Source organism: Stigmatopora nigra, chromosome 13, assembly GCF_051989575.1.
Source record: "Stigmatopora nigra isolate UIUO_SnigA chromosome 13, RoL_Snig_1.1, whole genome shotgun sequence".
NCBI lineage: Eukaryota > Metazoa > Chordata > Actinopteri > Syngnathiformes > Syngnathidae > Stigmatopora > Stigmatopora nigra.
Window position 1 is genome coordinate 695763 of NC_135520.1, and position 26736 is coordinate 722498.

The 26736-nt window shown below is 51.1% G+C and overlaps 7 protein-coding genes across 11 annotated transcripts; 2 read left to right on the top strand and 5 right to left on the bottom strand.

Moving 5' to 3' along the window:
• Positions 1–242: 242 nt before the first annotated feature.
• On the top strand, positions 243–1587 carry ap5s1 (adaptor related protein complex 5 subunit sigma 1). 2 transcript variants are annotated; one of them, XM_077731245.1, is made up of 3 exons: positions 243–537; positions 787–1141; positions 1318–1587. In XM_077731245.1, the coding sequence occupies exons 1-3, from the start codon at positions 341–343 to the stop codon at positions 1441–1443; spliced, it is 678 nt and encodes a 225-aa protein (XP_077587371.1). In that variant the 5' UTR covers positions 243–340; the 3' UTR covers positions 1444–1587. The 2 variants fall into 2 exon arrangements, with proteins under 2 accessions (XP_077587371.1, XP_077587372.1); XM_077731246.1 differs by having other exon boundaries at positions 247–537; positions 787–1078; positions 1318–1581.
• Positions 1588–1604: 17 nt separating this feature from the next.
• Positions 1605–3167, bottom strand: haus2 (HAUS augmin like complex subunit 2). Its single transcript, XM_077731247.1, has 7 exons — positions 2977–3167; positions 2806–2871; positions 2588–2686; positions 2458–2527; positions 2252–2384; positions 2022–2130; positions 1605–1792 (listed from the first exon to the last, which is right to left on the bottom strand). Exons 2-7 carry the CDS (start codon positions 2836–2838, stop codon positions 1694–1696), a joined length of 543 nt encoding a protein of 180 aa, XP_077587373.1. The 5' UTR covers positions 2839–2871; positions 2977–3167; the 3' UTR covers positions 1605–1693.
• A 318-nt stretch (positions 3168–3485) lies between these two features.
• On the bottom strand, positions 3486–6608 carry lgals3b (lectin, galactoside binding soluble 3b). Of its 3 annotated transcripts, XM_077731346.1 has the most exons (11): positions 6462–6604; positions 5728–5764; positions 5432–5537; positions 5310–5345; positions 5188–5223; positions 5054–5098; positions 4896–4940; positions 4395–4606; positions 4228–4316; positions 3763–3931; positions 3486–3684 (listed from the first exon to the last, which is right to left on the bottom strand). In XM_077731346.1, the coding sequence occupies exons 2-11, from the start codon at positions 5731–5733 to the stop codon at positions 3535–3537; spliced, it is 894 nt and encodes a 297-aa protein (XP_077587472.1). In that variant the 5' UTR covers positions 5734–5764; positions 6462–6604; the 3' UTR covers positions 3486–3534. The 3 variants fall into 3 exon arrangements, with proteins under 3 accessions (XP_077587472.1, XP_077587474.1, XP_077587473.1); XM_077731348.1 differs by lacking the exon at positions 5310–5345 and having other exon boundaries at positions 6462–6608; XM_077731347.1 differs by lacking the exon at positions 5188–5223 and having other exon boundaries at positions 6462–6607.
• Positions 6609–7044: 436 nt separating this feature from the next.
• kiaa0586 (KIAA0586 ortholog) lies at positions 7045–11508 on the bottom strand. Its single transcript, XM_077731514.1, has 18 exons — positions 11419–11508; positions 11066–11208; positions 10876–10948; positions 10641–10778; positions 10411–10573; positions 10229–10345; positions 9918–10165; positions 9490–9660; positions 9241–9431; positions 9003–9109; positions 8577–8939; positions 8034–8384; positions 7786–7959; positions 7723–7730; positions 7577–7669; positions 7440–7509; positions 7242–7370; positions 7045–7175 (listed from the first exon to the last, which is right to left on the bottom strand). Exons 1-18 carry the CDS (start codon positions 11506–11508, stop codon positions 7108–7110), a joined length of 2697 nt encoding a protein of 898 aa, XP_077587640.1. The 3' UTR covers positions 7045–7107.
• A 536-nt stretch (positions 11509–12044) lies between these two features.
• Positions 12045–15819, bottom strand: irf2bpl (interferon regulatory factor 2 binding protein-like). The gene is made up of 5 exons (XM_077732064.1): positions 15366–15819; positions 15015–15084; positions 14735–14937; positions 14010–14097; positions 12045–13781 (listed from the first exon to the last, which is right to left on the bottom strand). The coding sequence occupies exons 1-5, from the start codon at positions 15562–15564 to the stop codon at positions 12353–12355; spliced, it is 1989 nt and encodes a 662-aa protein (XP_077588190.1). The 5' UTR covers positions 15565–15819; the 3' UTR covers positions 12045–12352.
• Positions 15820–16305: 486 nt separating this feature from the next.
• On the top strand, positions 16306–17274 carry timm9 (translocase of inner mitochondrial membrane 9 homolog). Its single transcript, XM_077731438.1, has 4 exons — positions 16306–16469; positions 16689–16754; positions 16833–16928; positions 17010–17274. Exons 2-4 carry the CDS (start codon positions 16716–16718, stop codon positions 17142–17144), a joined length of 270 nt encoding a protein of 89 aa, XP_077587564.1. The 5' UTR covers positions 16306–16469; positions 16689–16715; the 3' UTR covers positions 17145–17274.
• Positions 17275–17346: 72 nt separating this feature from the next.
• arid4a (AT-rich interactive domain 4A) lies at positions 17347–26388 on the bottom strand. 2 transcript variants are annotated; one of them, XM_077731437.1, is made up of 25 exons: positions 26232–26388; positions 24885–24939; positions 24697–24807; positions 24435–24500; positions 24279–24369; positions 24130–24209; positions 23689–23783; positions 23469–23601; positions 23316–23395; positions 23166–23242; positions 22906–23093; positions 22700–22772; positions 22538–22632; positions 22284–22381; positions 21978–22206; positions 21424–21671; positions 21195–21359; positions 21003–21084; positions 20678–20924; positions 20537–20602; positions 19093–20307; positions 18841–18951; positions 18624–18770; positions 18406–18552; positions 17347–18245 (listed from the first exon to the last, which is right to left on the bottom strand). In XM_077731437.1, the coding sequence occupies exons 2-25, from the start codon at positions 24888–24890 to the stop codon at positions 18139–18141; spliced, it is 3957 nt and encodes a 1318-aa protein (XP_077587563.1). In that variant the 5' UTR covers positions 24891–24939; positions 26232–26388; the 3' UTR covers positions 17347–18138. The 2 variants fall into 2 exon arrangements, with proteins under 2 accessions (XP_077587563.1, XP_077587562.1); XM_077731436.1 differs by lacking the exon at positions 26232–26388 and adding an exon at positions 25509–26176.
• Positions 26389–26736: the final 348 nt, after the last annotated feature.

Genomic DNA, 26736 nt, shown 5'->3' on the forward strand with positions numbered 1-26736 from the left:
GAGATTATGCAAAAAAATTAACAATTTACTAGTACATAATCAAATGATTTGGAAATTTACTCGAGTGAATGAATAGGGTAATCTAAAAATATTTTTTGTAATTTAATAATCCTTCTAATTGGATTAACTATATTATCTTTTGCAAGGTTACAAATTGAATTCAATTTTAACCGGATAATACTGAGTTGACTGAACTAATGTTTTGAGTACTCTCTTGTGGCCATATCCAACATGGCAGCAGGCTAAAGACGCATCTGCCGGAAATACAATGTCGAAGACGGTCATGTGATCAGACCCGGAAGCCATCGTAGCGGTTACTCTGTTGTTATTGTTCGGGATCATGGTCGTGGCTTTCTTGATCCACACCGTGTGCCCGATTGGGGCGCTCGCTCCCGGGGAGAGCAGAGTGCTCTACTCCCGCTACTTTGGACCAGACGAGGCGCTCTTCCAGGGGGACGACGACGACGGCCGCCGGCGGCAGCTCGACGCCGAAGAGAGGCGCTTGTTGTCGGCTGAGAAACTAGCGCTAGTGGCCAGGTGAGAGAGAGGCCTCGTTGACTCCAATTGACGCCGGTGGACGTCCAATATCTTGGGTCTGGCAGAGGGCGACATTTTGAATCACATATTGATTTGGGGGGATTCCTGGGTCAATTCCTGTTGATTTCAGTTCAATTTCTGCTGTTTTGGGGCATTCCCAGGTCACTTTCCGTCATTTTTAGGTCATTTCCAAGACACTTCCTGCTCGTGGGTCACTTCTTGATCACTTTTTTGTTGATTTTGGTTTAGGCAGATTCAGAGCGCAGTGGGGCTCCGACGAGAGGCCTCGGGGCGCCCCTCCGCCGAGGCGCTCCCGGGAGATGAGGCGCTGGCCCTGCAGGAAGCTGAAAGCGGGGTGCTGAGGTTACGTCGCGGGGATCCCTACTGGCGGGAGCTCAGCGCGACGTGGTTGGCCGTCAACGCCGTGGCCCTGGTGATGCTGTGCGAGCCTCACGAGAACCCCTTGCTGGCCGAGGGGACCCTCCGGAGCCTGGCCAGGCACTGCCTAGAACACCTCCACATGTTGGGGCAAGGAAGCGAGGTGCGGACCCTTTCCAGGCGGATTAGAAGTCTATGGTCGTCGACAAATAAAACCTATTTAAATGTAATATTTTTGCAGATTATATTTAATTGAAGGATGTCTACTTAAAAAAAATCTAAATCTTATTATTCATTTCTTTTAGTTTAAACCAGGCAAATCAAATTGACAATGTTAAAAAAAGAAGTCCTACCTGAAAATGATGAATGGAGTTATGAATGAATTTTTCCCTTATTGGTCAGGTGCTGCTCCGGAGCAGCCGCATTGACGTCATCCTGAGTCGCCTTCTTCCTCACGGCCAGCTCCTCTTCCTCAACCACCGCTTCATTCAAAGCCTGGAGAAAGACCTACTGGCCTCGCAAAAGTGACCTTTAGTGGACATATGTTGCAATGCCACTCTGCAAAGACCAAATTGTCACTTTGGCTGCAACAGACCAACACTGTTAAACAACTTGTATATGTAAATAAACATTTATTTTCGTCATATATTCATTAAAAATATGTTTTTCAAGAAACAAAAAAAGTCGAATTTGTCCAGTCGCTCGATGGGGGTGAATTAAAATGATGATTTATTTACAATTGAATTAAAAGAAAAGAGATGAGGGAGAGGTTCAAAGGTCAAAAGGAGGCAGATTCGTTGAAATTCCACTGATGGAGGCGTTTGGCCAAGTTGACCACGTCCCGGGACTGCGCCGTCAGCCGCGTGGCCGATTCGTCCTGAAAACCGTCTCAACGTCAGCCACAATGTCGCACTCGTTCATTGGCCGCCATTGACGTCCGGCGCCGTCAAAGGCGACCAATAACGGCCCCATAAAACGATCAAATTTTAGTTTTGATCGTCGTTAGGGGATGAAAAGTGGGAGAATAATCCAACTTTTGGTGGGGGAAAATAATACTTTGATACGATTTTTGGGGCAAAAATTGAGGCCCCGCCCCAATATCTTACCAGCTGATCCAAGTCTTGTGCCACATGACCACTATTGAGGACGGCGGTCCTCTTCTCATCCAGAGTCTCCACAAATTCTTTGGCCAAATGGACCGCCTCAATCACATAGCTGGGAAAAACAAGCAAAATACTTTTAAAATTGAAATTATAATATAGCAAGAGCCACCAAAACTGCACAATTAAACACGCCCCACTATAAAAATCGGCTGATAACTCGATCGGACGCTTACCTGCGCAGTTGGGGCGGGACAGACAAGTTTTCGTGGGAGGCGGGCCTCTGCAGTTGCCCGGCCAGGAGCTCCTGGGCCTCCAGGAGGTCTCGCAGGTGAGCGCAAAAGTTCCGTAGCGCTTCCAGCCTGGTAGCTGTGACAAAAAAAAAAGCCGCATTAAAAACGCCATTTTTCCCCAATTAAACGCTTTAACGAGCATTCTTCACCCAAATGGCGAGGATGCGTGACGTCGGCGTCCGTCTTCTCCAGTCTCAGAAGCTCCGCCTCCAGCTCCAACTGCAACATCGGGATGTCACGCCGATAGCGTCGTGGTCAGTCGGGGGAAAGCGACGTTACCTCGTTCAACTCTTTCCGCATCCCGATTTGCCGCTCCGCCTCGTAAAATTCGGGGGAGAAGACGGTGCCCCCGGACGAGTGGGCGGGTTCTCCCTCATCCTTGGGAGAAAGACCAGAACTATTTATAATCACATTTGCATGATCCATATTCACCCACTAATAGCCAAATGAGTACTGTTTCTTTAAATAATCACTCGGCCTTTAAGAGTAAAACTGACCTTAAACAGGCACGGTGTGGCGTCTGACGTCATATCAAAGGGACAGTCGGCGCAAAACTCAGCTATCTGAAGGAATGCATTACAAGTAATTAGTACAGTTAACGTTGACTAAATGAACATATTAAAAGTTATTTAATCCACAATTAACACTGTACGCATGGAAAATCATACATTCTGGGGGAAAAAACGAGTGCACAGACAAGAGTCCTGTTTTTTTGTGTTGAATTCATAGCTGAAACGTTTCCGGGTTCGATATTGGATTGGATAACTTTATTCATCCCCTATTCGGGAAATTCCGTTGTCACATTAACAGGAGGGGGAGAATACGGCTATATAAGCATTCTAATTCATTCAAACGTTGATTTTCTGGTTTAAAAACCTCTCAAAATGCCACTTACCACGACGAAGAGTGTGGAGAGTGAAGAGAAATGTGTTGAAGAAAGCGCCATCCGGGTTGACTTCCTTAGAGTTCTAAACAGAGTATATGTGCTCCACAGCGCCGCTACAAGGCTGGAGGGCGTAACTGCAAGCAAAAACTGACGGGTTGACTTCTTCGCCTTTTTAATAGACCGTCGATGCTCCACAGCGCCCCCAAACGGAAAGGAGTTAAATATGTTATCATTACAGTAAAACTAATGTTTTCTATTGATTCCTTTTTTAAAGAAAGGGGGAAGAAGCCATGAGGTTAAAGGTCAACTTTATTACTCCACCTCACCGACAGCTCGGAAATCACTGAACGCTGACGTTTGAGAGCGTGAGGTCGTTGTAGATGTCCAGTTTTTGGATGTCCCGGACGTTTCCCGTGCGGTACTTGAAGTCCAGGAGGTGAGAGCCGTTGACAAACACCTTGAACATGCGTGACGCGCACTCGATCCGCATCTGAGGTGGACGGGAGAAAAGCCCACGCGTCAAAATTGTACCTTAAAGTAAATATTCTATGATAATGTGCGCTTTTACCTGGAAGGGCTGGCCGGCCACGAAGGGGAAGTTGGGCACCTGTCTCTCCTCGGCGCCCCAGCGGCCGCCAATTTTGCTGTTGCGGACGATCACCTTCTTGCCGTTCTCGTTGAAGCGGAGGTTGAAGTGGAAGGCCAGATCTCGAGCCGTGGACACGTCCACTGTCACCCTGAGTACGAGTGGGAAAGAGGAAGACCCGGTGGTCAAGAAGGGAAGGACACAATATAGTATACAAAAGTAGTATTAAAATATTAATGAAAGTATTTTGTATTTATTTATTAATTTTATATATATATTTTTAATTCTTATTAAATGTAATATTATTTTAGGGGTACATAAAGTTTTCCAAAATAAAGAGAATGTCTAAAATTAATAACAAATGATACTCCAATATGAATTGGAAGTAAATGAATGTCAAGTCAAAAATCAACATAAAGTAGCCCCGCCCCCTCCCTTTCAACTGACTTGTTAGCGCCGGATTTGACGGTTCCGGCAATGTTAATGACGCTCCCGTCTCTCAGTCCGCTGGAGAAATTTTGGCTGTAAGGCACCGCCTGCAATGCAAACCAATTTGGGACACATTAAAAGATGTAAATAAAAAAACTCAATACACAATACCGGTCATTTCTCACCGGGGACGTGGCGGCGCCCGTCCCGGGCGACGGATTAAACCAGCCCCCTTGACCAGGAGAGGGTGCCGGGCCGGGAGCCGGGGCCTGGCCGGGAGCCGGGCCGGAACCCGGGAAAGGGCTGGGTCCCGGGGCGGCGCCCGGAAAGGGGCTGGGGGCGGGGCCGGGAGCGGGCGACTGTCCCGGAAACCAGCTACCGCCCTGGCTGGGCGCACCTGGTGACGGCAAAAGTCAAATGTGTGTCAAGTGTAAGATTTTGTGTACAATTGTCTTTCGGCCACTCAATTTGAATAGAGCACTGGTGTCAAAGTGGCGGCCCGCGGGCCAAATGTGGCCCGCCGCGTCATTTTGTGCGGTCCGGAAAAATAAATGATGAGTAGCGACTTTCTGTTTTTCCTCATTTTAAATCAATCATTGTCATTTTTTATCGATCTAAAACAATGTTTATTTGCGCTTTTTTAACATATTTTTATTTTAGAATATAGTTCCGGGTGCAAAACTTACCGGGCCATCCGGGCTGGTTGGGTTGGCTGGGTTGATTGGGCGCACCTAGACAAACAGATAGACAGACAGTCAAAAGCATTCAGTCAGATTAGAGCTACTGCCATTGGCTGACGCTTGAAGGGCGCCATTTTGGAGACAAAAAGTGTCACAAAACTTACCGGGCCACATGGGTTGGTTGGGCTGGCTGGGCTGATTGGGCGCACCTAGAAAGAAATATTAAATTAGATTACATTAGATTAGAGCTACTGTCACTGACCCCGTTTCGGGTGTATAAAGAGAGTGGAAAATTTACCGGGCCACATGGGTTGGTTGGGCTGATTGGGCGCACCTAGAAAGAAGAATTCAATTAGATTAGAACTGACTGCCGCTTGAACGGCGCCATTTTCGAGTGTATAAAGAGAGCGGAAAACTTACCGGGCCACATGGGTTGGTTGGGCTGATTGGGCGCACCTACACGGACGGACGGACAAACAGACAAACAGATAGACGGTGAAAAAAAAGGTCAAATCGAGGAGGAGGAAAATAAAGTGAGTTACCAGGCCAAGAGGGTTGGGCGGGCTGTGTGGGCCATGCCCCGCCCGCTGCCGCTCCCGATTGGTTGTTGTTCCCGGAGCCGGGCCAATCGTCTAAGGCGCTGGCCAGCTGAACAGACAAGTCCACAAAATAAGACAAATCAATCAGTCAAGAAATATTGAAATAAATATATAAAATGTACATTAATACATTTAAAAGATGTACAAAAAAATCAAACTTAATTTACATACATTTTATGACATTTAAAAATAAATGAATAAATGAATGAAGCAGGGCATATGACACGCTCTTTACTTACATCCATCTTTTTCTGTGGTGAACGCGACGAGTGTCAACTTGAAAAAGAAAACAAACTGGTTTAAGTGCCTGTCCAAAAATGTCTGGCATTTTTCACAAACCCTGACAAAACAACTCCCGCAGATTTTTGGAGGACAATAAAATGAAAATAAAGGCACTTTAGTGTTCTGTAAACGTCTGAAAATGATCAGGAAGTGACTCAGAAAGGTTAAATTGACCAGAAATAAACAGGAAGTGATTAAAAAAATGCCCTGAAATTAACAGGAAGTGACATATCAGTCCGAGATGACACATGAAAATGCCCCCAAAAACATAAAGTTGTCAGATATAATGCAAAAAAAAAGATTAAAAGTAAATATAGATCTATAAACTAATTCCATTAGTATCTAGTTCAACGTATATAAATTGTTTTGACGTCTTAAAAGAAAATAATCTCTTTCGTTATATCAGAATGTGGTAATTTTGCCACAAAAAAACTTTGTTTTCTGTTATATTTGAACCCAAATGAGTTGTTTGCAAAAACCTGCTTTTATTTTGAAAACCGACGCGAGTCATAAATAAAGAGCACTTATTCCTCCAGGCAAATTTTCGGCCAAAACAAAGAATGCCAACAATACTTTTGACTTTCAGCCCATTTTGGTCCAAATTCTATCGTTACAGGAAGTAAACAAAACAATTTCTTTACGTTTTAAGCCAATAATAATCATAATTTTCAAGTAAAAAGCAACGTCTTACCTGACGTTTGTGAGTCGTGTGCGTTAGCGAGCCTCGCCTTGTTCCTAAAAGTAGGCCACACCCTCTGCGTTGAATTCTTGCCGGCGGCGGTTGCCGTGACAACACGACCAACACGCCTTGCTAAAATAACACCTTGACAAAAGCGACAAAGTCATGTACACACCAGTCTTTGTCAAAAGTATACATATGTATTCACTTACATATTTTTTTCCTTGAAGGGGGAGTGGTTAGCTGGTGGGGCTCGCTATTCCAGGGTCGAAGGTTCGATCCCGGGTTGGGTTTTGGCTGTGTGGAGTTTGGGTGGGTTCTCTCTTGGTACTCCAGTTTCCTTCCACATCCCAAAAACAGGCTACACTAACATTTTAAATATATATTTGAAAAAAGCTAACACTTTTTTTTGCTAAAAAAAAGGAAATAAATACATAAATTAGAAAAATTTATTAAAAAAGTAGTTTTCTTTTGCGCATTAAAAATACATGTTTCATTTAATATTAAAAACGTTTAAAAAATGGAATAAAAATCAATTTGAAAAAGTAGTGTTTCTATTACGGAATAAAAAAAAATCTCATTTAATAAAAAAATGTTTAAAAAATCAAATTACTTGTTTTTATTAAAATAATGTCATTAAAAAAGTTAAAGTGCAAACTTAGAAGAAATCGCTTGAGCTGTCCGACGACATCTTGTCGGGTGAAGTGGGCGTGGCTTCCGCCGGTTCTACGACACAACGTCGTCACGGTAACGCAGCTGTTCTTGCTATTTGAACATTTGGCCAGGACTTACCTGATGGTGGAGCCAAGACTCCGCCTTCTTGGGCGCCTTCCCGCGTAGCCCGAGATGGTCGACTCGGAAGGCCGGAGGTCAGCTTCGGGTCGAGGTCCACGCTCTCGTCCGTGGCGTCCAAAACGGCTTCTGCGGAAGGACGGCATATCATCAGGGCGCCATTACGTGCCATTACGTGCCAGGACCGGCACGCCGTACCTCCGCTTTGGTCCAATCCGGACACGGCGTAGGGCGACACCTCCCCTAAGCTCAACTCGTCCTGCCGTGGCTATAAAACTTAGAGTCAGAGGTCAAAGGTCAACATCAAGGGTCAAGGTCCACGCCGGCATCAGTACCGCCATTGTGTTTCCCGCGAGCGCCGTCCCGGCCACGAGGGCGCTGAGCACTTCTCCTTCGCTGGGAGGATCCCAGCTCACTACAGGCACGCCCTGAATCAGAAATCAGCCAATCACAGGGCACAAGGAGACAAGCAATCAATTACATGCATGGCTAAGGAATATTTAGCATCCCATTAGCCTAGCGTGCCCGTTTTGTGTGGGAGTACCCAGAGAAAAGCCACGCAAGCTCAGGGGGAGACCATGCAAAGTCCACACAGCAAGGACCCAGCCGGGAATCGAACCCACGGCCCCAGAAATGCGAGGCCGACACACCCATACACACATTTTTGGTCTATTTGTTGTGCTCACCTCTTGAAAAGAACTTGCTGAACTTCCCAGCTCTGAAGAAACAAAAAAAGAGGACCGTCAAAGGAGGAGAAGGAGGTCTCGAACCCACGTCCCTCGCTCGGCGTACCCGTCGTGGCGTCGGCGTGGTTGAAGCTGATCAGCAGCTCTCCTTCCGACACCATCCGGAATCCCGTGTCGCTTCCCGTCACGGTGCCGCTGTCGCCGCCACTGGTGCTCGCGGTGGTGCTGGAGCTGTCTTCGGAAGAGGAGGAGGAGGAGGGGGAGGAGGCGGGGTCTGGATCGGCCACGGGTGGCGATTTTGGCGGCGGCGGTGAGGGAGCCACTTCTTTTGGAACATCCGCCAATCCTCCGCTGTCCTCCAGCTCGTCTAATGGGAGGACGGACAGCGAGGACGTCTCTTCCGGGACGACCTCTTCCGGGATCTGTTCGGGGCTGGGAAGGGGCGTGGCTACTGCTTCTGATGACATAAACCAACAAGACATTGGAAAAGAATGCTTCCCTTATGTCAGTCAACTGCGTTTTTTATAGAATATAACTATGATTTCCCGTATTTTCCGCACTGTAAGGCGCACCCTCAATGAAATGAATTGGTCAGCCAAATAATGACTGCTAATCACGCTAATAGCAAAAATAGCTCCGGTCGTCTTACCCGGTGGTGGCGTGACGGGGGAATCGTCCACCGGCGAGTGGCTGGGTTCCGAGGGAGGAGGCGTGGGAAGCGGCGAGGGCTCTTTCGTGGACGGATCGGGACTTGGAAGAGGAGTGGGGAGGGGCGTGGCCACGATGGGCATGACGGGCATGACGGGATCCTCCTCCGGGGAAGGACTGGCAACCCTGGGACTCGGAGCCGGTTGGGGAATCGGCGCGGGTACGGAAAATTCCTCCTGTTCCAGAACCTCATCCATCATCTCGGCCAAAACCTGATGAACCAGGTTCTGCACCACGGTCGGGTCCACGCCGTCTCCGGCGCCCAGGAGGGATAGCGGAACGTCTCCGCCCCCAGCCGCCTCCCCTGTGGCGCAAAACACGAGCGTTGGCAAAAAATTAGGTGGCTTTTTTGGGGGTTTCTGCTTACCCGCGTCTGAAGAGTGACTGCTTTCGGATTCTGGCGCTTTGGACTCGGGGACGGGGGCAGGCCGGTACTGCTCCCGGATCAACCTGGTCATCAGCTGCTGTTCCACCCTGAATGGAGGCGAGATGAGGATGTCAAATAAAGGTCGCGGGGGTGCTTGACTTCACCCTTTTCTTGCTATTCATTTGAGGGCAGTTTTGTAGTATTAATTTTGACGTTTTAAAAGTCGGCAAGTTGTCACCATTGCACCATTCGGTTGAGCAGGTGGTCGTCCAAGTTGGGCACGGAACTCTGGGGGAGGGTCGGCGGCGGCAGCGGACTGCGCGTCGTGGGTGGGAAGTCCGGCCCTTGGTAGTCCGCGGGAGGGGGAGACGGACCGCCGTCCAGACGGACGCCTTCCTCGCCCTCGGCGGACTCCGGCGAATCCTGACCCTGCAAAAACAACCTCGTCGGTTTTGGTTCCACGGTGACGATTTTTTTTTAATCTTACCACATCGGCGACGGACAGAAAAAGGCTTCCGGGGAATCCGTTCTCTGCCTCTGGTTCTTTTTCTGCGTCGGACTCGGTCGCCTGGACCGTGATGGCGGGCGGATGGGGTGGAGCTTCATGGTCTTCCCCCGCCTCGGCTTCATTTTGGCTTGTGGATGAGTGGCGTGTTAGCTAGCAAACAGAGAACATTTTACTTGATTTCCATTTTTTGTTAGAGCAATATGGATGACATCTGTCTACTGACAATCACATTTTAGAGATCTTATAAAGTAATGACCCTGTCAAGAATTATTTTTGAGTGGGCGGGGCCAAATCAGCGAACAAAACAAGCTGAATTAGGATTTCAATTTATTACTGAGCTAATTTTGTAATTGGTCATATGGACGCTATCATTTTAAAGTGACTTTGTAGCTCAATTTGATACTCACATCGGTCCCTACGTCCAACTCTTCTGCTGCTTCCAAGGGAACCGGACTCGAACGGGAAGAGGTCTTCGGGACGGGAGGGTCTGGATCTGGATCTGGCTCTGGTTCGGGTGACTGAGGGTCCAGCCCACGAGGAGATGGCGCCCTAAGGTCCTTGGTTTTAGCATCAAGTGCGCTAGGCTCAGACGGTACGACTGGACGCAGTGTCGTCGTTTGAAGACACCTGGGGGAGGGGCCTATCCTCGGGTGCGCTGTGGGCAAGGGGCGGCACGGTGGTTAGGCGGAAATTCGCATCGGGAGGATGCGAGACTTACCTAGCGGGATGGCAACGGCGGGAGGAGGAGGAGCCACGCCAAGAGGCGGGTGGGAGGACCGGCGTGGGGCGGGGGCTGAGCGGAAGGACGGTGGGGGAGGGGCTTTCCACTTAGTCCCTGAGAAGAGGTCATTGGGAAATCTCATCAATCTGTCTAAAAGCAGGGCAGCGTCTGCGTCTGACCTCTCGCGTCGTTCGCCATTGGTGGGCGGGGCTTCCTCTCGAAGGGCGTGGATCTCGGGGGGAGGCTCCTTTTCACGTCCCGTGGCGCTCTCCCGTAAAGACGTGTCAGGTACGCCTCGCCGTCCGCCGGGACCGAGGCGGTGGTGGGCGTGGTCAACGGCGCCTGGGGTGGCGGAGGAGGGTCCAAAGTGGGCGTGGCTAGATCAACCAGACGAGGAAGGAAGGCGTACCTGTCTGGCGGCGGGTCGGCCGCGGAGTCCCCGGGTCGGGGTTTTGAGCGAGCTGGTCGGCCGGCTGGCGTAGGCGGAGCTTCTGCTGGACGGCGCCGGGACGGGTCGGCGATGAGAGGACTCCGCCCCCACCCAGGCCTGCGTTGGTGAAAAGAGAGTTTTTCCGTTTAGGTCCGAGTTGGAGCGAGTTTCGGTGGTGGCAGATGTGTGGGAGGGGCTTGCGCCGGGCGCCAACCTGCACGTCGCGGCCCATCAGGTGAATCCAGGCGTCCACCGTCTTCTTGATGCGAACCCGCTCGCTGGATTGGCTGACAAAATCAAACAAAAAAAAAATAATATATATTATTCCTTTCCTATTCCTACAAAAGCTACTAGCTGGGTTCCAAATAATGTCCCCCTCCAAGCTATGCTATGCTAAAAGCTACCTGTTAGCAGCCAGCGCCTCTAAGTGGCAACGCAAGACGTCTCCGGCGCGATCCCTCTCCAAGATGGCCATGTTCTCTTCCAGAATTTTCTTCTGCCTCTGAATGTGACGCAGACGTCGACGGGCCTCGTCCAACGCCGACGGCTGCGTGTGGTCAAAGGTCAAACGTGAGCCTGGTGCCCGTTGGCTAGTCCAAAAAAAATCTAAACAACGCCCAACTAAAGCAAGGGTGTCGCGGTTGGTTGGTTGGCGGGTTCAAACAAAAAGCCACGATTGACTGAAAATGTTTTTGCACCATAAAAATAATAATTTCATTCAGATAAAAATGAAGGTAATGGCATTTTTTGTCCTCACCTTGGTGGGGGGCACTAGAGTGTGGTTGGCCTGGGTTGCCACGGAAACAACGCTGGGACGAAGCTCCTCCCTGAGGGAACAAATCAACATGGTTGGACATGCATATTTAAAATGAATATAGAAAAAAAAACTATTTCTATATAAATTGCATTCTGATGTTTTGGTGTCTTCCACATGAGTCACTTCCTGTAGAGGTTACATCATTTCCTGTACAGGCTGGGTCAGTTCAAGGTCATGTTTTGTTCTTCTTGAAATTTCAATTCCTGGAGATTTTGGGAAAATTCATCGAAAAATATTTTTGGGAAAAATGTTTTTAAATGAATTCGCCCAAAATCTTCTATCTATTTAAAAACAATGTTTTTATAGTGCTGAGCTGAAAATGAAAAGGAGTGAATGGACAAATACATTTTTTGGTCAAATATTTTACATCATTTTCACTCAAAATTGGCTCGATTTGATGTTTTTTTTGTTCTCCCCACGTACGAATTATGCGAATCGGACCGTTTACGATGGGATTATTATGGGATGCGAGCGCACCTGCTGCAGAAGGCTCTGTTGCTAGGCGACACATCTGCCGCGGCAACAGCGACGAGCGGGAAAAAATAAATAAAATAAAGGAAAGCATGTTGAAACTGCTTGACATACTTTATTGGGACATTTTGGACACGACGACGACAACGACGACACAATGGCACGTCAACATGTAGAAAAGCCGTAAAAATGTCAATATTAAAAAATAAAAAACAAAAAGGAGTTCATCCGATTAGTTTCCCTTTGGAAAAAAAAAACTATCATTTTGTTTTTTTTTCCCATTTGAATAAAAAGTTGCGACATCATTTAGGGGTCCGATCCGAGCTATTGCTTTTTGAAAAGGAAGGTCCGGCGGCCGTCTATCCCCACGGCAACCGGCGATGGAAATCCCGCTGTCCGGGCGTCAAGGGTCCCTCTCCTTCTTGACTTTGACGTCTCCCGCCAAGATGGTGGCGATCTCGCCCTGCATGAAAGCCCAGGGCACGTCGGAGCCCACCAGGGGGCACTTGTCCCCGCTGGGGCAGTAGACCTCGGCGGCGCCGCCCTGCGCCTCGATGCTGTCCCGCGAACACGGGAAGCAAAACTTGTGCTGGGCGGCAGACGGGCACTGGACAAAGTGCGTGTCCTCCAGACGCTCGCGACACAGTGTGCAGCGTAGCGCCTCCCCTCCGGCCGCCACCGTCGCCGGGGACGGCGAGGGCGACGGGGGTCCGTCCGCCTTGCCGGGGGACGCGGCGGGGGAGCCGGACGGGACCGGGGCCTCCGGCTCGTCGGTCCGCCGCCGCTCCGGGGACGGCTTCCTCTTCCTGGGCCCGCCGGGGGAGGGCAGCGGCGGCGGCGGGCGGGCGCCGTCCACATGGGGTTCCGGGAGCAAGTCCCCGCTGAGGCGCTCCTTGAAGAGCCGCAACGGCTCCGGTAGGAGGTCCCCCAGCGGCCTCCAGTCGCCCGAGCCGTGCTTCTTCTCGTACTCCAAGTGCTTGAATCCCGAAGACGGCCCCCGGCCGGGGTCCTTGGCGCAGTCCCGCCGCATGCGCTCGGCGGCCCCCGAGGCGCCGCAGAAGACGTTCCCGGAGCCGGCCGGGTACTCGATGAAGACCTTGAGCCGGTGGTCGGCGCCGCCCGCCCCGGACGCCACGTCGAAGGCGAAGACGCGGCCCACCAGGCCGTGGTCCTTCTTGAAGCGGACCCGGAAGGGGGCGCATCCGGACAGGGTCAGCAGGGTGCTCCGGACCGCCTCGGGTTTGCCCGGCCAGTCCTCCCGTCGGTTGCGGAGGCTCTCGCTCAGTTCGCTCAGCGTCTCGGCGTTCCCGCGCTCCTCCCTGGATTCCCGCTCCGAGTCGTCGCTCGCCGCCACCGCCGGCTGGGGCGGCAGGTCGGGGGGACCGCCGTGAAGCCCGCTCCCAGAGTCGGGGCTCTGGCGGTTGAGCTCGGGCGGCCCTTCGTCCGCCTTGGCGTTGTCGGGCGGCCCGCCCCGGTAGTCCGAGCGGACCCTGGCGTCGCCGAAAGGGGGCGGGCGGCGGGACTCCCTCCCGGGTTTGCCGTCGCGCGGCCCGTGAGCCCGGCGGAGACGGCGGGCCGTCTCGATGGCCGAGTCGACGCGGTCGGCGCCCTCGTAGTTGACGCAGCCGCGGCAGACGGGCTCGCCGAAGTCCCAGATCATGGCCCACGACATGCGGGGGAGGTCGCAGAGGTAACAGGACCGCCTCCGCGCCGGCTGCGGCGGCGCCGCCTGAGGATGGCCGGACATGGGCGCTCGGGGGGAAAAAAAAACGCCAAAGCGCACGCAGAGTGCGGGAAAACGCTCTCTCTTTCTTTTCTCTTTCGGCGGGCTGCTGCATTGAGGGAGAAGGGGAGGAGGGGGCGGTGGAGGCGGGGCCTGATGGCAAACAAGCGCGCAACCCTCCCCCCGCGTGGCCCGGATCCAGCCCCCCCCCCGGCCGTAAGTGACATCACCCCAGACGCGGCAAGACAAAGCCTCTCGGCGGAGGGGAGAATGCGGGCGTCGCCATGGAAACGCGCGTGCAAATGAGAAGCATCGGAATCCGGGGGACGTGGCTCACCTGGGGGGGTCCGGGCGTGTCGCCGTGGCAACCGGCACCATCCCCACGTCCGTCCTTGCCGACCGCTCCGAGACGTTGGCCAAATTGGCTGCCGATGACATGGAACAAAGAAATACGGCCCATCAAGAAAAATGTATACGTGGAAAGATTCATCAATAAGACTCAATATGGAAAAGTGGCACACAAAATTATGGGAAAATCCAAATTTGAATTCGTAAAATGAAAAAGGATTTTTTTTTGGGACTATAATCTAATTCAATAATATTTTGAAACGTTTACTTTTATAGAAATAACAATTATTAATAATAACAGTCTTTGGAGGAACGAAATTTGAATTAATACATTTTAAATTAATGAATTAATACATTTTAAATGTATGTGTTTTTCAGATATGTGTTTCTTATCGTGGGTAAATTTCCATGTCAGCAATTTAATGGAAAAGTAATTTATTTAATAAAAAATAATAATAATTAACTTTCTATCCCGACTAACTAATTAATGCTGCCAACCTCCCGCTCCAAACGGATTGGACACCCATCGCGGTCAATGGCCGCTCACGCGTCGACGTACAAACGAAAAAAGGCCGCCGCCATTGTTCTGCCGAGACGATAAAAATAGCCGCAGCCTTGTTGCCGTGACAACCCGTCTCCCTCCCAAGACGGAGAAAGGATGCCGTTTCTATGGCAACAAAAGCTAAAAATCCCCCAGCCGACGCATTTGTGTACCTGTAGGGTTTTCCGGTCGAGTCGTGGGCGGGACATGGGGCGGGGCTAGGGGCGGGGCATGGGTATCCGCACTTGAAGGGCAAAAAGTCTCAAGGACGTCCACCCGTGGAGCCCGCGTAAACAGCGTGGGGTCCCGCGAAATCCCACGCTGAGGCTTTGACGGCTGACATTTCTCCTCCCGCCATTGGGGGGCACTGTGAGCACTGAGAGGCAAAAAACAAAAAGGATTAATAACTAGCGATAAGGGAGGACAAAAAGATACGGAGTCGTGCGTGCTTACCGCTGCCGGAGAGCCGCCAACACGGCACCCCGAGAGCCCGCCTCAAAACGGCACGTCTGGAGGTCGTGACCTGCGGGACGGAAGGTCAAGAAAAATATGAAATATTATTGAACAATATGAAAATGACATTTGAAAAAGCTTGGTGAAATATTGCAATGGACATTTACATTTAATTATCTTTTGGTTAAGATTATTTGGAAGAGAAGTAAACTCTACAAGAAATATTTGGAATCTCCCAGTATTTACAAATGGTATTCTCGCCACACAAAATTTATCACAGAGAATATACTATATTTCTTAAATTCTAGTTTATCCTTGCTCGGGGTAAAATCCGTGTGACGTCACACTCACCGGCTTCTGAGCTAAACGATGCCGGTCGAGGACCTCCTCCATTCGGCTTGCGTCCGGCCGACTTTGGGGGTCTGGAGTTGCACCCCTGGGGCCCCCCAGCCACTCTTTGAATCGTCAAACGGACCGAACCGGAATTGGTACCAATTTTTGCGGAGAGTGGACGCCGGTTTACATCCGCACGTGACCACAAAACGCTCATTGAAAGCTCGAATTACGACTCGGCTAGCTTCGGCTAATCAAATTTCCCGCTTCAAGTGACTCGAGCAATTCCGTTGGCAGTGGACTGTCAACGCTGGAAAAATATTTTAGTTCAATAAAATAGCGCTTGTAAAGTTGAAAAGTTCGACTATGAGTAACAAAAAAAAGATTAAGGAGAGAGTAGTACCCGTGAGAGCGTCTAAAGTTGACAAGTTTGCCTCTTGTTAAAAACATTGTACTTCCTGTTTCCGGGTGAGAGGAGATCCTCACCAATGTTGTGATGTCTCACTTTGCCATCGTTTATTATTTATTATTTCAAATAAACATCGTTTATTTGACATTTATTTTCAAATGTAACACAGACAATCATTATCATCACAATTCATTTTTTAGTTTTACTTATTTAATGTATTGATATGCCAAGTTTAAAATTTTGTAAAAGAAAAACGGGTAAAAAATAGACAAGTTGTTCTGACAGCTTCGTACAGTTTGCATGTCAAAGATCCACAACAACAAGTTGATGTCTCTCGACTAAACATCAAATACTAAAATAATTTCCCAAACGTTACATTGACTATAATTAAAATTCATTGTTAAATTGTGTATCCAAATCGGACTATTGACAGAAAATATTGAAAACATTTTATTGGTGACATTGACCCATCGGAACCTTTCACATGCGTAAAATCCGGAAGCTCCTTTTTGTGGCGCACGCGTTGCCATTAGCGCACCAATTGGCTCTAACCTCGTTTTACTGCGCTTTTCGAGAATCTAATAGTTTACACCTTCACCACTTGCTTTTTAGTTGAAATTATAAAGTAATTACAGACGCTTACCTTAGACGACTCCAATTGCGTCCTGTCCGTTCGTCCTTCACTCCTATTGAAGGTTTAAACGTCAAACCAGGTGAGGGGGGAAAAAAAGGATAAAACTCGTTATTTCTTAATTACAAAAATAGTACAAAATATGTATAATGTGTCTAGTCGACTAGCATCTACAGACAAATCAAATGTGATTACCATGATTAGCTTTTAGGCTAAATGCTGATGTTTCCTCCAACTATCTTTCGACAAAATGGACGATTCATGTCGCTGTAAAATGAAACAAAACATGTTGTTTTTTCAGCTGTGGGCACGTTAGTTAATTTCCAACATGGCGGTTCAGGTGTCCGAGTCTGACCAGATCAAACAGGTGATGGAACATCTCACTTTCAGTATTGTATCTACCATGTTGGACCTGTCGTTGTGTAACGTCATTTCCTGCCTTCAGTTCAAAGAGTTCCTGGGTACTTACAACAAGCTGACGGAGAATTGCTTCATGGACTGCGTCAAGGACTTCACCAACCGAGAGGTCCGGCCCGAGGAGGTAGGGAGTCGATGTGGTGTGGGACGGGGTCCGTCCTCGGCGACTGGCGTCCATTTTGTGTCATCTCTTCTTTCTCCTCAGTCCAGCTGCTCCGAGTCTTGCCTCCAAAAGTACCTGAAGATGACTCAGCGGATCTCCATGCGCTTCCAGGAGTACCACATCCAGCAGAACGAGGCGCTGGCCGCCAAGGCCGGTCTTCTGGCTCAGCCCAGATGAGACCAGATGAGACCTGAAGCAAAGCTTGTAACCATCCATCAAGTATTTTGACAGCTCTGACGTCAGCCATTTTCTTTGTTTGTTAATGTCATTTTAAATTTGAGAATTCATAAAATATACAATGAAGTGATTACCTGTGAAGTGTGTTTTTTAAAGCATAACACAATTGTGAGCCTGCTATGATGGTCAATGACGCACGCCATTTCATATTTTCAAACTTTATTGGAAAGTTTTTTTTTTTCTTGGGCAGCTGATGTAAGCGTACAAAGTCCTCTCTTAAAAATATTATAAATCATTCTTTACATTTTCACCCTCATCTTATTTACACAATAGTCCACCAGCGCCATATTTTTCAACCAACCAGGCCGCAAAAAGTCAAACGGCGCCCGCCCGTCAAAATTTTAACTCGTCGGCAACCACAGACGGCGACAGACGATGCCGATGGATTGGACGTCTCACGCCATCAGTGACGGGGGATTCATTTTGACCGCCCCTACCAAGAGGGCCACCACAAGGCCATCTTGGTAGGGACGCCATCTTAGTAGGGGCAACAATAATAGCTTTTTTTTGCTTATGCGGTCCATTAAAATCTGTGGCAGCCAACGAGTTATTTTTTTTTTCAATTTGTTCTTCCCGAGGCCAAATTGATCTCTCGTCCAATCCGTTTGAAGCGGGAGGGTCGGTAGCCAATGAACGCACATTCCAATAGTCGCTGCGATGCAACAGGAAAAAAAAGGAAAAAAATCAACTTTTTCTTAGCAAAATAGAATCTCTAATTTCATAGAAAAGTTTTTTTTTGTTTTTTTTTAAACTCGAGTACTGTTTTGCATAAGCAGCGGATTGGGCTCCGCCCCCTCGACCGCCTGGCGGCCGTACGGAAGGGAAAAAAGCAGAAGTGCTCGGTGGCCGACGGAGAGTCAAAAACGGGAAAGTCAGTCCCTTATCTGCGATGGGTCGCTGGGTCGGTCGGTCGGTCGTTTGCTCGGGCGTGTCATCACCTGCACTCCACCGCCAAGTTGCTCTGAGCGGGCGAGGTCGACGACGGGCTCATGGCGGCGTCCGACGAGCCCGAGGACGTGGTGGACGCCGTGGTGTTGGACACTGGCGGAAAGGAAGGAAGGAAGGAAAGATGGAGGTTAGCCGGGAAGGTTAGCAACAACCGCCGTCGCGTGATCGGAAATCGGCTATGTTGGTCGACATCGGGGGAGGAGTCAAAGGTGTGCGGCAAGCTAGTGGAAATAAAATAATAAGTGTTTCTGACCTTCTCGTTCCTTCTTTTTTAAACGCTTCCTGCGCCGGTCGATGGACGCCACCTCGGATTTGAGGCTCATGTAATATTTGCGAATCTCCTGCAGTTTGTCCTGCAGGAAGGAGATCCTCTCGCTGCTCGACATGTTCTCCAAAGCATCTGCGTGGAGAAAAAAAAGCAGCCTTTCAGAATAAAAGCCGCGCCATTGGACGGTCTCACTGGCATCGTACCCAGTTGAAAGGTCCACTTGGACGCTCGCTGGGGAGAGGCGGCGGCGTTCTGCTTGTCTTTGGGCGACGCCGCGGGAGGACAGCGGGACTTGGTGGACTTGGGCAGAGACGAGAGCCGTGATTGGTCCTCGCTGTCGCTGCTGTGACCTGATTGGAGGGAAGATGGGCTTTAGCTTCCGTCCAAAGGAGGGCGGAGACGGCGAGTGTGCGTCCTCACCTGCGCCGTTCTTGTCGCCCTTGGACGCGCTTCCGCTGGCTCGCTTGTGGTTGCGTTTGTGTTTTTTGGAGGCGGGGCTTGTCGAGTTGCACTCCATCAGCCGCTTTTGACCTGGAGGGGGAAAAAAAAAAAATCACATTTTAGTTTGAAATGGATTAAAAAATTAAACAGGTTATGTCAAAAGTTTAAAAAAAATGAGATTTAAGGTGTAATGCACTGGTGTCAAAGGGGCGGTTTGGGGGCCAAACCCACCTCGGGCTTCTGGCGACGGGTCGCCGTCCAGTCCGGACCGGACGTCGTCGTGCTTTTCGCCGGCCCCCGCCGTGAATTCCTCCACTCGGGGGTCCGCCGGGACCTCCTCGCCGTCGGGGAGGAAGGGTCGGCGGGGCGACGTCTCCACGCTAGCCGGGAGGCGGAGCCCCGGCTCCCCGCCGGCCGGGAGGCGGGGCTCGGGGGAAGGGGCCGGCTTCTCCTTGTCGTCGGGGTCGTCCAGGTCCACCTCGTGGCAGAGCAACGCTTCGGCGCCCATGGGGAGCTCTTCGCCGGGGAGGGGGCCCGGGGCCTCCCGGGCGGGAGGCGGAGTCTCGGCGCCGCCCTCCGCCGGACGTTCTTCTTTCTCTTCGCTCTCCGGCTCTCGCGCCTGGTTTTCCCCTTTGGCTTTGCGGTCGCCGCTTTCCGCCTCGGCGGCGCGCAGGGGTGACGGAAGGGATTCGGGCGGCGCGGGGGCGACGGCCTCGGGGACGGGGCTGGGCGGAGATTGGGGCGAGGGGGCCGCCGTTTCTTCTTGGCGGGGCTCGGGTTTTTCCTCCTTCTCCTTCTCCTCCTCCTCTTCCTCCTCCTCCTCGGTGGCCGAGTCGGTGTCCGAGGGGGCGGAGACGGCGGCGGGGGGCGCCGCCGGAGGTTCCGCTCGGGGTTCCGGCCGAGGGAGCGGCGCGGGGAGGCAGTGGAGGACCACCATGGGTTTGTCCGGTCTGCTCAGGACACTCCGAGGAGACGGGGGAGGGGGCGGCGGCGGCGGCGTCGTCTCGGGGACGACGGCGCCGGCCGGACTCGAGGGTTTCGCCGGCGATTGGCCCTCGGGAACTTTGGGCGCGGGCGGCGACGACGGTGGCGGCAGCGGCGTCTTGATGTCTTCGGAAGGGGCGTCGGGCTGAGGGGACGGGGAAGGGGGCGCCGTTTCGGCCAATTCTTCGGAGGACTCTTCTTCTACTTTCAACGTCTCCTCAATTGGCGGCGGCGGTGGCGGTGTTGGTGGTAGTGGTCGAGGTGGCTCCTTCTCTTGGGCGGGGCTGGCCACGTGGGCGGCGGCCTCCGGCGTGGCGGGAAAAGGCGGGGCTGCTGCGACGGAGGTCTGGTTAGGCGCCGCCTCCACTTTGCCCTCTTCCTGGTTTTCCGGTTCGCCTCGCCACGGCTTTTTGTCGGGTGGTTCTTCGGAGTCGCTGTCCACGGTGGAGTTCCCAGAATCCTCTACGGGAGAGAAAAAGGGGCGCTCTTTCATTTGACAAACAGCTATAGTGTGCTAGTTTGCACTTTTGTCAATTAGTCAATTTGACAACAGATAGAAGAGTCACTTTTAATAACTAACAGTGACAATTACAATAGCAATATAGTAAGCATAAAGTAGAGTAACAGCAAAATGAACTTGTTCATTGGCATAGCAACGGTAAAACTAAGAAGTCAATAAAGAAGGACTCACCGTTGGAGGCGCGATCAGAGTCGTACATTACGGACGTCCATCTTGTTCTCCTGAGGCGCGACGCGTCTACGGAAAAAAGTGTTTTACTAATAGTCTCCAATAATCCATTTTTTCAACAAAAAATCAATGGGCGGGGCTTACTGTCGCCATTGGCCATGTTGGGCGGGGCCTCGGGCCGTCCGCTTTTCCCGTTGAGTCGGCCATCGCCGCCGGGCGTCTTGCGTCCTGGCGGCGTATTGCCGGGAGCGCTCCGGATTTGGGGGCGTCCTCGCTTGGCCCCCGTCGTCTTGGGCGGCAGCGGCGGCGTGCTGCTGGTGGTGATGGTCGTCGGTGGCGTGCCCAACGCGGCAGTCACGGGGATTTTTTCCTCGTCCGCCTCTTCTTTGTTCTGGGGGGATAAAAAGGTGGGTCAGGAAGTCCCGCCCACAACAGGGAAAGGGGCTCTCTCTCTCTCTCTTTGGCCTACCTTGACCTTCTTCCTGGTTCTCTTGCGGGTTCCTTTCTCCGCCGGCCAGATGATTCGGTCCGCCTTCACCCATTCGTCGTATCTGCGGTAGGAGGAAGCATTTTTTGAATGGAGTTAGAAGCTGGATTTGGTTGGAAAATTGGCTTTTTTGGAAGCTAAATGTGCTACAAGTCGGTTTTTTTCAGGACCCACCTGACGTTCCAACCGTAGTAGTGCACCAAGTAGAAATGCTCGCCATTGTCCGTGTCCGTCTTCTTGATGTGCGCCTCGTAGATCTTCTGCGTCTTCCCCCTGCCGTACTTGACGCGCACTTTTGTCCCCGTCACGGCGTCGCCGTCCTCCTGGTCGTCCTCGCTCCTGAGAGGCCACGGTTGGGTTTGAAAATGTCGTCGGACGGCTTGACACGAAATGGCGGACCCACCTGGCGCCCAGTCGCCTCTCCCTCTCGTCGTCCTCGTCGTCTTCGTCGTCTTCGTCGTCCTCCTCCTCGTCCTCATCGTCGTGTTCTTCATCCTCGTCCTCGTCGTCCCCGGAGCTGCGGTCGGAGCCGTCGAGACGTCGGCTGCTGCGGCGCCGCGCGTCCCTGGGTCCTTCGCCCATGTCCTCTCCTCCCTTGTTGGGCGGCTCCATCTTGGTTGCCTCCATTTTGATGCTGCATCGTCTCCTCCCCTGTGGGGGACAAGATGGGGGACAAGACGGGGGACATTAGACGCCAAATTGTTGTCAATGTGATGGGAAATATCACTCTTTCATAAATGAAGGGTACGACTTAAATCACCGGTGTCAAAGTGGCGGCCCGGGGGCCAAATCTGGCCCGCCGCATCATTTTGTGCGGCCCAAGAAAGTTTTACTATTAAATTAAAATGAAGAGTATAGATGTATATTATATTTCCTGATTTTCAGTTTTTTCCCCCAAAATAATAAAGAAATCAATCAAATCCAAAATGTTTGCTGTCCATTTGAGCAAGTCCTCACCCTGGGCGACATGTGCCTGTCCTTGAGGTCGTCTTTGTCGCTGGCGCTGTCGGACTCGTCGCCCTTGTCCTCGCGCTTGAGGGCGGCCAGGGCAAAGTCGGACCTGGCGCTCCTGGGGACGCTCATCCTGGACAGGCCCGCCACTTTGGGGGCCCGCAAATTGTTGTGGTGGACCGTCCTGAAGGTGATGCAGGCCGAGCGGCAGTACTCCTCAAAGCCAAACAGGTACCTGGACGTCGGGAAGCCAGGGGAGGACGTCACGCGCCGCCGGCAAGGCAAAAGGCCTCTAGGGGGCCGCCGACTTACTTCTTGTAGGCCGTCTTGACGTTGTACGACGCCGCCGAGTTGAGGATGGGGATGCCCAGATCCATGTAGATCTGCTTCCACACCGTCCCGCTCTCAATCTGACCCACATTACATACAATAAGGAACTTCGGAATTTGGGCCAAAAAACATATCATTTATGACACAGGAGCCTGAAAAAGCCTAATATTTACTTTATATTAAAAAGACGTTGCAAGGTTCTTTCAAAATAAAAGTCAAACGAAATGTGAGCTTACCTTGCGGCAGCCGCCGTGTTGGTAGACCAGACGGTAGAGCTTAAAGAGGTTCAGGTCTTTGTAGCCCAAGACGGGGGGCTTGTTTATAGGCGTCCCTGAAAAAAATTAAATATAATAAATGACGCGGGCGAACGTGAGGACGAAAAACAATGTGGGACGTACCTCGGTCTTCCATGAATTTGTAGAGCTGCCGAAGGAAGTACTCTTGCTCCTCGGGGTCCGGCTCCTCCTCCGGCTAGGTCGGAAGAATAAAACCGTCAATCATTCACATTTTCTGTCTTTTTAGTTCAAAAATCATTTTGTAAAATCGATGTATATTACATTTTATGATTTACTGCTGTACTTACAAAAAAAAAACCCACACGTACCTCCTCTTTGATGAGCTTTTTCCTCTTTTCCTCCTCGCTGGGGTCTTCGTCTTCACTCTCCTTGTCGGCGTCTTGGTCGTTGTCGCGCTCGTCGTCGCTGGACGACGAGTCCAGGATCTGACTCATGTCCATCTTCCAGATCTCCGGGACCTCCTTTCTTCTGGCGAAGGCCTGGGCCGCCTCGAAGCCTAACCGGTTGGAGACTCGTCAAGGAAGGGGGCGGGGCCAAAAGAACTAAGAAAATGGCCTGTCAAACTGACCTCGCGTCGTCGAGAGCTCGGATTTGTTAATGTTGATAGAGTTGAGGGGGTGGACGTTCCTCCTGGCCACCGTCACGCTGAGGGGAAGAAGGACAACATCGACAAAATACTTTTTTTTTTTTTTTTAATTTTTCTTAACACAGTACTCACAATTTGGAGTCGCTGAAGGAGCGGACCAGACACTGATCTTTCTTCACCACCAGTTCGTCGTTGCAGCTCGGGGAGACCACCTAGGCCACCCCAAAAAAAAACAAAAGATGAGATCCGGGAGCGCGTGGCTTACACCGGGAGGGCGTGGCTTACCAGTGCCAGGAAACAGGAGGCGGGTTGGTCCTCCTTCTTGACGCTACAGACCTTCCCCAGAAGATCATCGTGGGGCCTCACGCGTTCTTCCTCGTCGTCTTCGCTGGACGACGACTCGTTCTCCTCGTCCGCCCTGAGGAGGACGGAAGGACGGACGGAGACGTGGACGTCAGCGGTGGTGAGGGGAAGGACGGTCGGGGGTGCTCGCTCGGAGACTCACACGGCCTGCGAGGAACGCCGTCCACGGTTGGACTTCTTGCCAATCACCGGCGTGCCAAAGTGTTCCGGGTTGGTCAGGGGGAGCTGGTCCAGGGTCTGCAAGATGAGGACAAGGGGGAGGGGCAGCCGTTTATGTCAAAAATAGGATTTGGGAGAGGCCAAAAGAGAATTTTCTCGTTTTTTTTTTTTTGGAGACTATGGTGAAATGACTCGCTCAATATGCGACATCTCCTTGAAAAGGAAGTGAGCGCTGGACTTTCAAAATAATGTCCCAAAGGAAAAACATGACGTTACGTTTACGCAATGAACGGCCACGGTTGTTAAAAATGGAAAACCAAAGGCAATACTTTCAACATTTTCATTCTTTTCTACGTAAATTGCTGTAAAAAACATCACTAAAAACAATGCTTGATTTTATTTTCCTAATTTTGATGAAGCTCACCTCGCTTTCCGCAAAATGCCGCTCGCCTTTCAGACACAGGGACGACCGCCGCAGCGTCTTCTCGTCTCCATCGTCGAAAACTGCAAGCGGAAAGCCCGTCGAGTCACGTGGCATCGAACCCGCGGACGCCGGCGAGCGTCGGCGCTTACCGACGGTGTAGAGGCTGGCGTCCGTCAACTTGCCGATGACGCCCTCGCTACAGGCGCCCTCGTGTGTCTTGACCTCCACCGTGGAGCCCACCTGGCGGAAGGGGGCGGAGCATTAGCGATGGGTCGGGTTGTCGTCACGGCGACGGGGAGGCTTACCCTGAGGGGACCTTTGACCTGATCATCGTGGACCACCTGGCTGGTGCTTTCCCCTTTAAGAGTCACCTACAGGCAAATAAACAAAAGAAAGAAAGATAAATATTATGATATGTTGTTAAAAGAGGGCTATGCGAGCCCGACGTGAAAACCACTTATCCACCACGCCACAAAAAAAGTTTAACAAAATAATACAAAAAATAAATAGATGAGGAGGACATATTGTGACCAAACACTGACGTCAGGTCGCCATTTTTTTTCTCACCTTGACCTTGACGAGCCTCTTGACAATTTTGATCTTGGCCTCGCAGAAGGCCCCCCGGTACTTGGCGCTCACGTCGGTACCCACGGTCAGGTAGGCAGGCTCGTCGGCTGCCTGAACAAAAAAAAAAAAAGGAGAAGATCGTAAGCCCACATTCAATGACGTTGGTGCAAAATGTCCTCAACGCTCACCTTCATTTTGTTGCGCTTATTTGAGGAAGTCCAGCTCCGGAACTTTCCTGGATTCCTGCGTGACACAAAAAGTGGGTGAAATAATCAGCCAAGGATTATTTATCAAAATTAAACATATAAAAGCACTATAAAAATCAAAGCCATTTGAACTTTTGGCATAAAATGACCCGTGTTTATGCCATTGAAGACTCAATGTTTACATTTATGTACTCTTTGATCATTTAAAATCTGTACAAAGTTTAACAACATAAAGAATAGAAAACACACACACGCAAGATTTTTTGTTTGTATTTTGGGCAACTTTGTCTGCCATTGACGGGGGTAGACGTACGCTTTGTTGTTAATTTTACGGTACTGACAGGTAACTTTTTCTTTCATTTTGGCTCACTGGGTGTCCATTTTGGATCACCTCCCTCCCACCTTGCTACATAACCATTGACTCCATTTGGACCGGAAGATGGTTGTTGTCAAAATGGTCTCGACGTCAATCACCGTCAATGGCAGTTGCAACATTCAAAAGGAGTTGTCTGAGATCTGCAAGATTCGTAAAGTAGTCAGAAAACTAGTTAAGAACTCGGTCGAGTTTCCCCTCCGAGTTGGGTCAAAACAAACATGTCAACTGGCCTTCCTTCAAAGTTGTCGTAGCGGGTCCCGTCGGGGCTCCGTTTAGAAGTCCCGTTCGGGTGCGCTGTCCGCATCCGAACCGAGTCGCTCCCCTTCCCGCTCCGCCCAGAGCTCCGCCGTGAGTCACGTCGCCATGTCAGCTCAGCTAAGCGGCTAACTTTAGCTGGCTCCGTCTCTTCCCCTCCAGTTTTGTCCTTCCTCGCGCTCTCTAACCCGGTCCCCAACGAGCCTCTCACGGGAGCGAGCCACGGTGTACCCTTCGCCGGTATAAACGCCGGAAGCGAGCGGTCAGTGAGACAAACCGCAAGACCGCTTTCGTCCGCTCTCCGGCTCGTCGAAGCTAACATGCTAAGGGGGGCTAGCGAGCTAGTTTGTCCGGAGATTTAAAGCGCCTCGCTTTGGAACATTGGCTCGCCAGCGCACGACAAACTTGACTTTTCAGGCCGCGGCGGAGTTAAAACGCGACATTAAATGGGGGGTTTCCTCTTTAAAAATGACACATTAGCTGTTCGTTCGGCTGTTTGACAAAAGGCACGCACACACATTCACATTTCTTCCGAGCGAAAACAAGCCGCGGCTGCCATTCAATTGCTGGCGAGCGCGGCGAAAGCGGACATCTTCCGACCCCCGGCGCAGCCTCCCCTCGCACCCGGGCTCAACGTGTCCCGGAGCGGCCGGGCGGCGACACTTTTCGGGCCGCTAAATGGAGATTTTTGTACTCACGTTGAACGAGGCGTCTGGCTTCCCTCTCGCCCGGGCTCGCGACGCGATCCACGAACAACAAGCTGTTGAGTCCCGACCTGTGTTTCGCGTCAGCTCATTGGTGGACGGCGGGCCACTGCTCGACACCAATTGGCTGGCGAATTATGGGCTTCTCATTGGCCCTTGCTGTTGCGTTGGTCGCGGTTGGCAGATACAAACGTGGCGCCACAAGGGAAATGACGACAGAGGTGGAGGACTGTCCCGATTGGGGCAAGTTTTGGCAGGAAATGGTTCCATTGGAAGGGCGCGAGAGTGCAGGAGGCTATTGGCGGAGCCAGCTTCCTTGTCTGAGTGAAGCCACGCCCCGAAACGTGTTTACGACGCACACAATAGTCAAATTGGTCGAGTTTTTCTCGCTTAAATCACGACTTTACGGTAGAAAATTCTGGAGAAATACGGTGAAGGTGGCTTAAGTACTGTGGATGTACTTTTACGGTGCCTTCCAATTAATCTGGGTGTCTTGTTT

What these genes read in the sequence shown, in the direction of transcription:
- ap5s1 (XM_077731245.1), top strand. Translation starts at nt 341, where the DNA reads ATGGTCGTGGCTTTCTTGATCCACACCGTGTGCCCGATTGGGGCGCTC. An exon ending in AAACTAGCGCTAGTGGCCAG is followed by an intron (nt 538 to 786) that starts GTGAGAGAGAGG and finishes ATTTTGGTTTAG; the next exon opens with GCAGATTCAGAGCGCAGTGG. An exon ending in CAAATAAAACCTATTTAAAT is followed by an intron (nt 1,142 to 1,317) that starts GTAATATTTTTG and finishes CTTATTGGTCAG; the next exon opens with GTGCTGCTCCGGAGCAGCCG.
- haus2 (XM_077731247.1), bottom strand. Translation starts at nt 2,838, where the DNA reads ATGACGTCAGACGCCACACCGTGCCTGTTTAAG. An exon ending in TGCGGAAAGAGTTGAACGAG is followed by an intron (nt 2,528 to 2,587) that starts GTAACGTCGCTT and finishes CCGATGTTGCAG; the next exon opens with TTGGAGCTGGAGGCGGAGCT. An exon ending in GTCCCGCCCCAACTGCGCAG is followed by an intron (nt 2,131 to 2,251) that starts GTAAGCGTCCGA and finishes TGTTTTTCCCAG; the next exon opens with CTATGTGATTGAGGCGGTCC.
- lgals3b (XM_077731346.1), bottom strand. An exon ending in CAACCAACCCATGTGGCCCG is followed by an intron (nt 4,941 to 5,053) that starts GTAAGTTTTGTG and finishes CTGTTTGTCTAG; the next exon opens with GTGCGCCCAATCAACCCAGC. An exon ending in CAACCAGCCCGGATGGCCCG is followed by an intron (nt 4,607 to 4,895) that starts GTAAGTTTTGCA and finishes TGCCGTCACCAG; the next exon opens with GTGCGCCCAGCCAGGGCGGT.
- kiaa0586 (XM_077731514.1), bottom strand. Translation starts at nt 11,508, where the DNA reads ATGTTGATTTGTTCCCTCAGGGAGGAGCTTCGTCCCAGCGTTGTTTCC. An exon ending in AATGGCGAACGACGCGAGAG is followed by an intron (nt 10,346 to 10,410) that starts GTCAGACGCAGA and finishes ACCTCTTCTCAG; the next exon opens with GGACTAAGTGGAAAGCCCCT. An exon ending in CCACGCCGACGCCACGACGG is followed by an intron (nt 7,960 to 8,033) that starts GTACGCCGAGCG and finishes TTGTTTCTTCAG; the next exon opens with AGCTGGGAAGTTCAGCAAGT.
- irf2bpl (XM_077732064.1), bottom strand. Translation starts at nt 15,564, where the DNA reads ATGAGCGTTTTGTGGTCACGTGCGGATGTAAACCGGCGTCCACTCTCC. An exon ending in TTGGCGGCTCTCCGGCAGCG is followed by an intron (nt 14,938 to 15,014) that starts GTAAGCACGCAC and finishes TTTGCCTCTCAG; the next exon opens with TGCTCACAGTGCCCCCCAAT. An exon ending in ACACGCCCGGACCCCCCCAG is followed by an intron (nt 13,782 to 14,009) that starts GTGAGCCACGTC and finishes CCCTCAATGCAG; the next exon opens with CAGCCCGCCGAAAGAGAAAA.
- timm9 (XM_077731438.1), top strand. Translation starts at nt 16,716, where the DNA reads ATGGCGGTTCAGGTGTCCGAGTCTGACCAGATCAAACAG. An exon ending in AGTCTGACCAGATCAAACAG is followed by an intron (nt 16,755 to 16,832) that starts GTGATGGAACAT and finishes TCCTGCCTTCAG; the next exon opens with TTCAAAGAGTTCCTGGGTAC. An exon ending in GAGAGGTCCGGCCCGAGGAG is followed by an intron (nt 16,929 to 17,009) that starts GTAGGGAGTCGA and finishes CTTTCTCCTCAG; the next exon opens with TCCAGCTGCTCCGAGTCTTG.
- arid4a (XM_077731436.1), bottom strand. Translation starts at nt 25,855, where the DNA reads ATGTTAGCTTCGACGAGCCGGAGAGCGGACGAAAGCGGTCTTGCGGTT. An exon ending in AGGTCAAAGGTCCCCTCAGG is followed by an intron (nt 24,370 to 24,434) that starts GTAAGCCTCCCC and finishes CCCTTCCGCCAG; the next exon opens with GTGGGCTCCACGGTGGAGGT. An exon ending in CTCTGATCGCGCCTCCAACG is followed by an intron (nt 20,308 to 20,536) that starts GTGAGTCCTTCT and finishes TCTCTCCCGTAG; the next exon opens with AGGATTCTGGGAACTCCACC.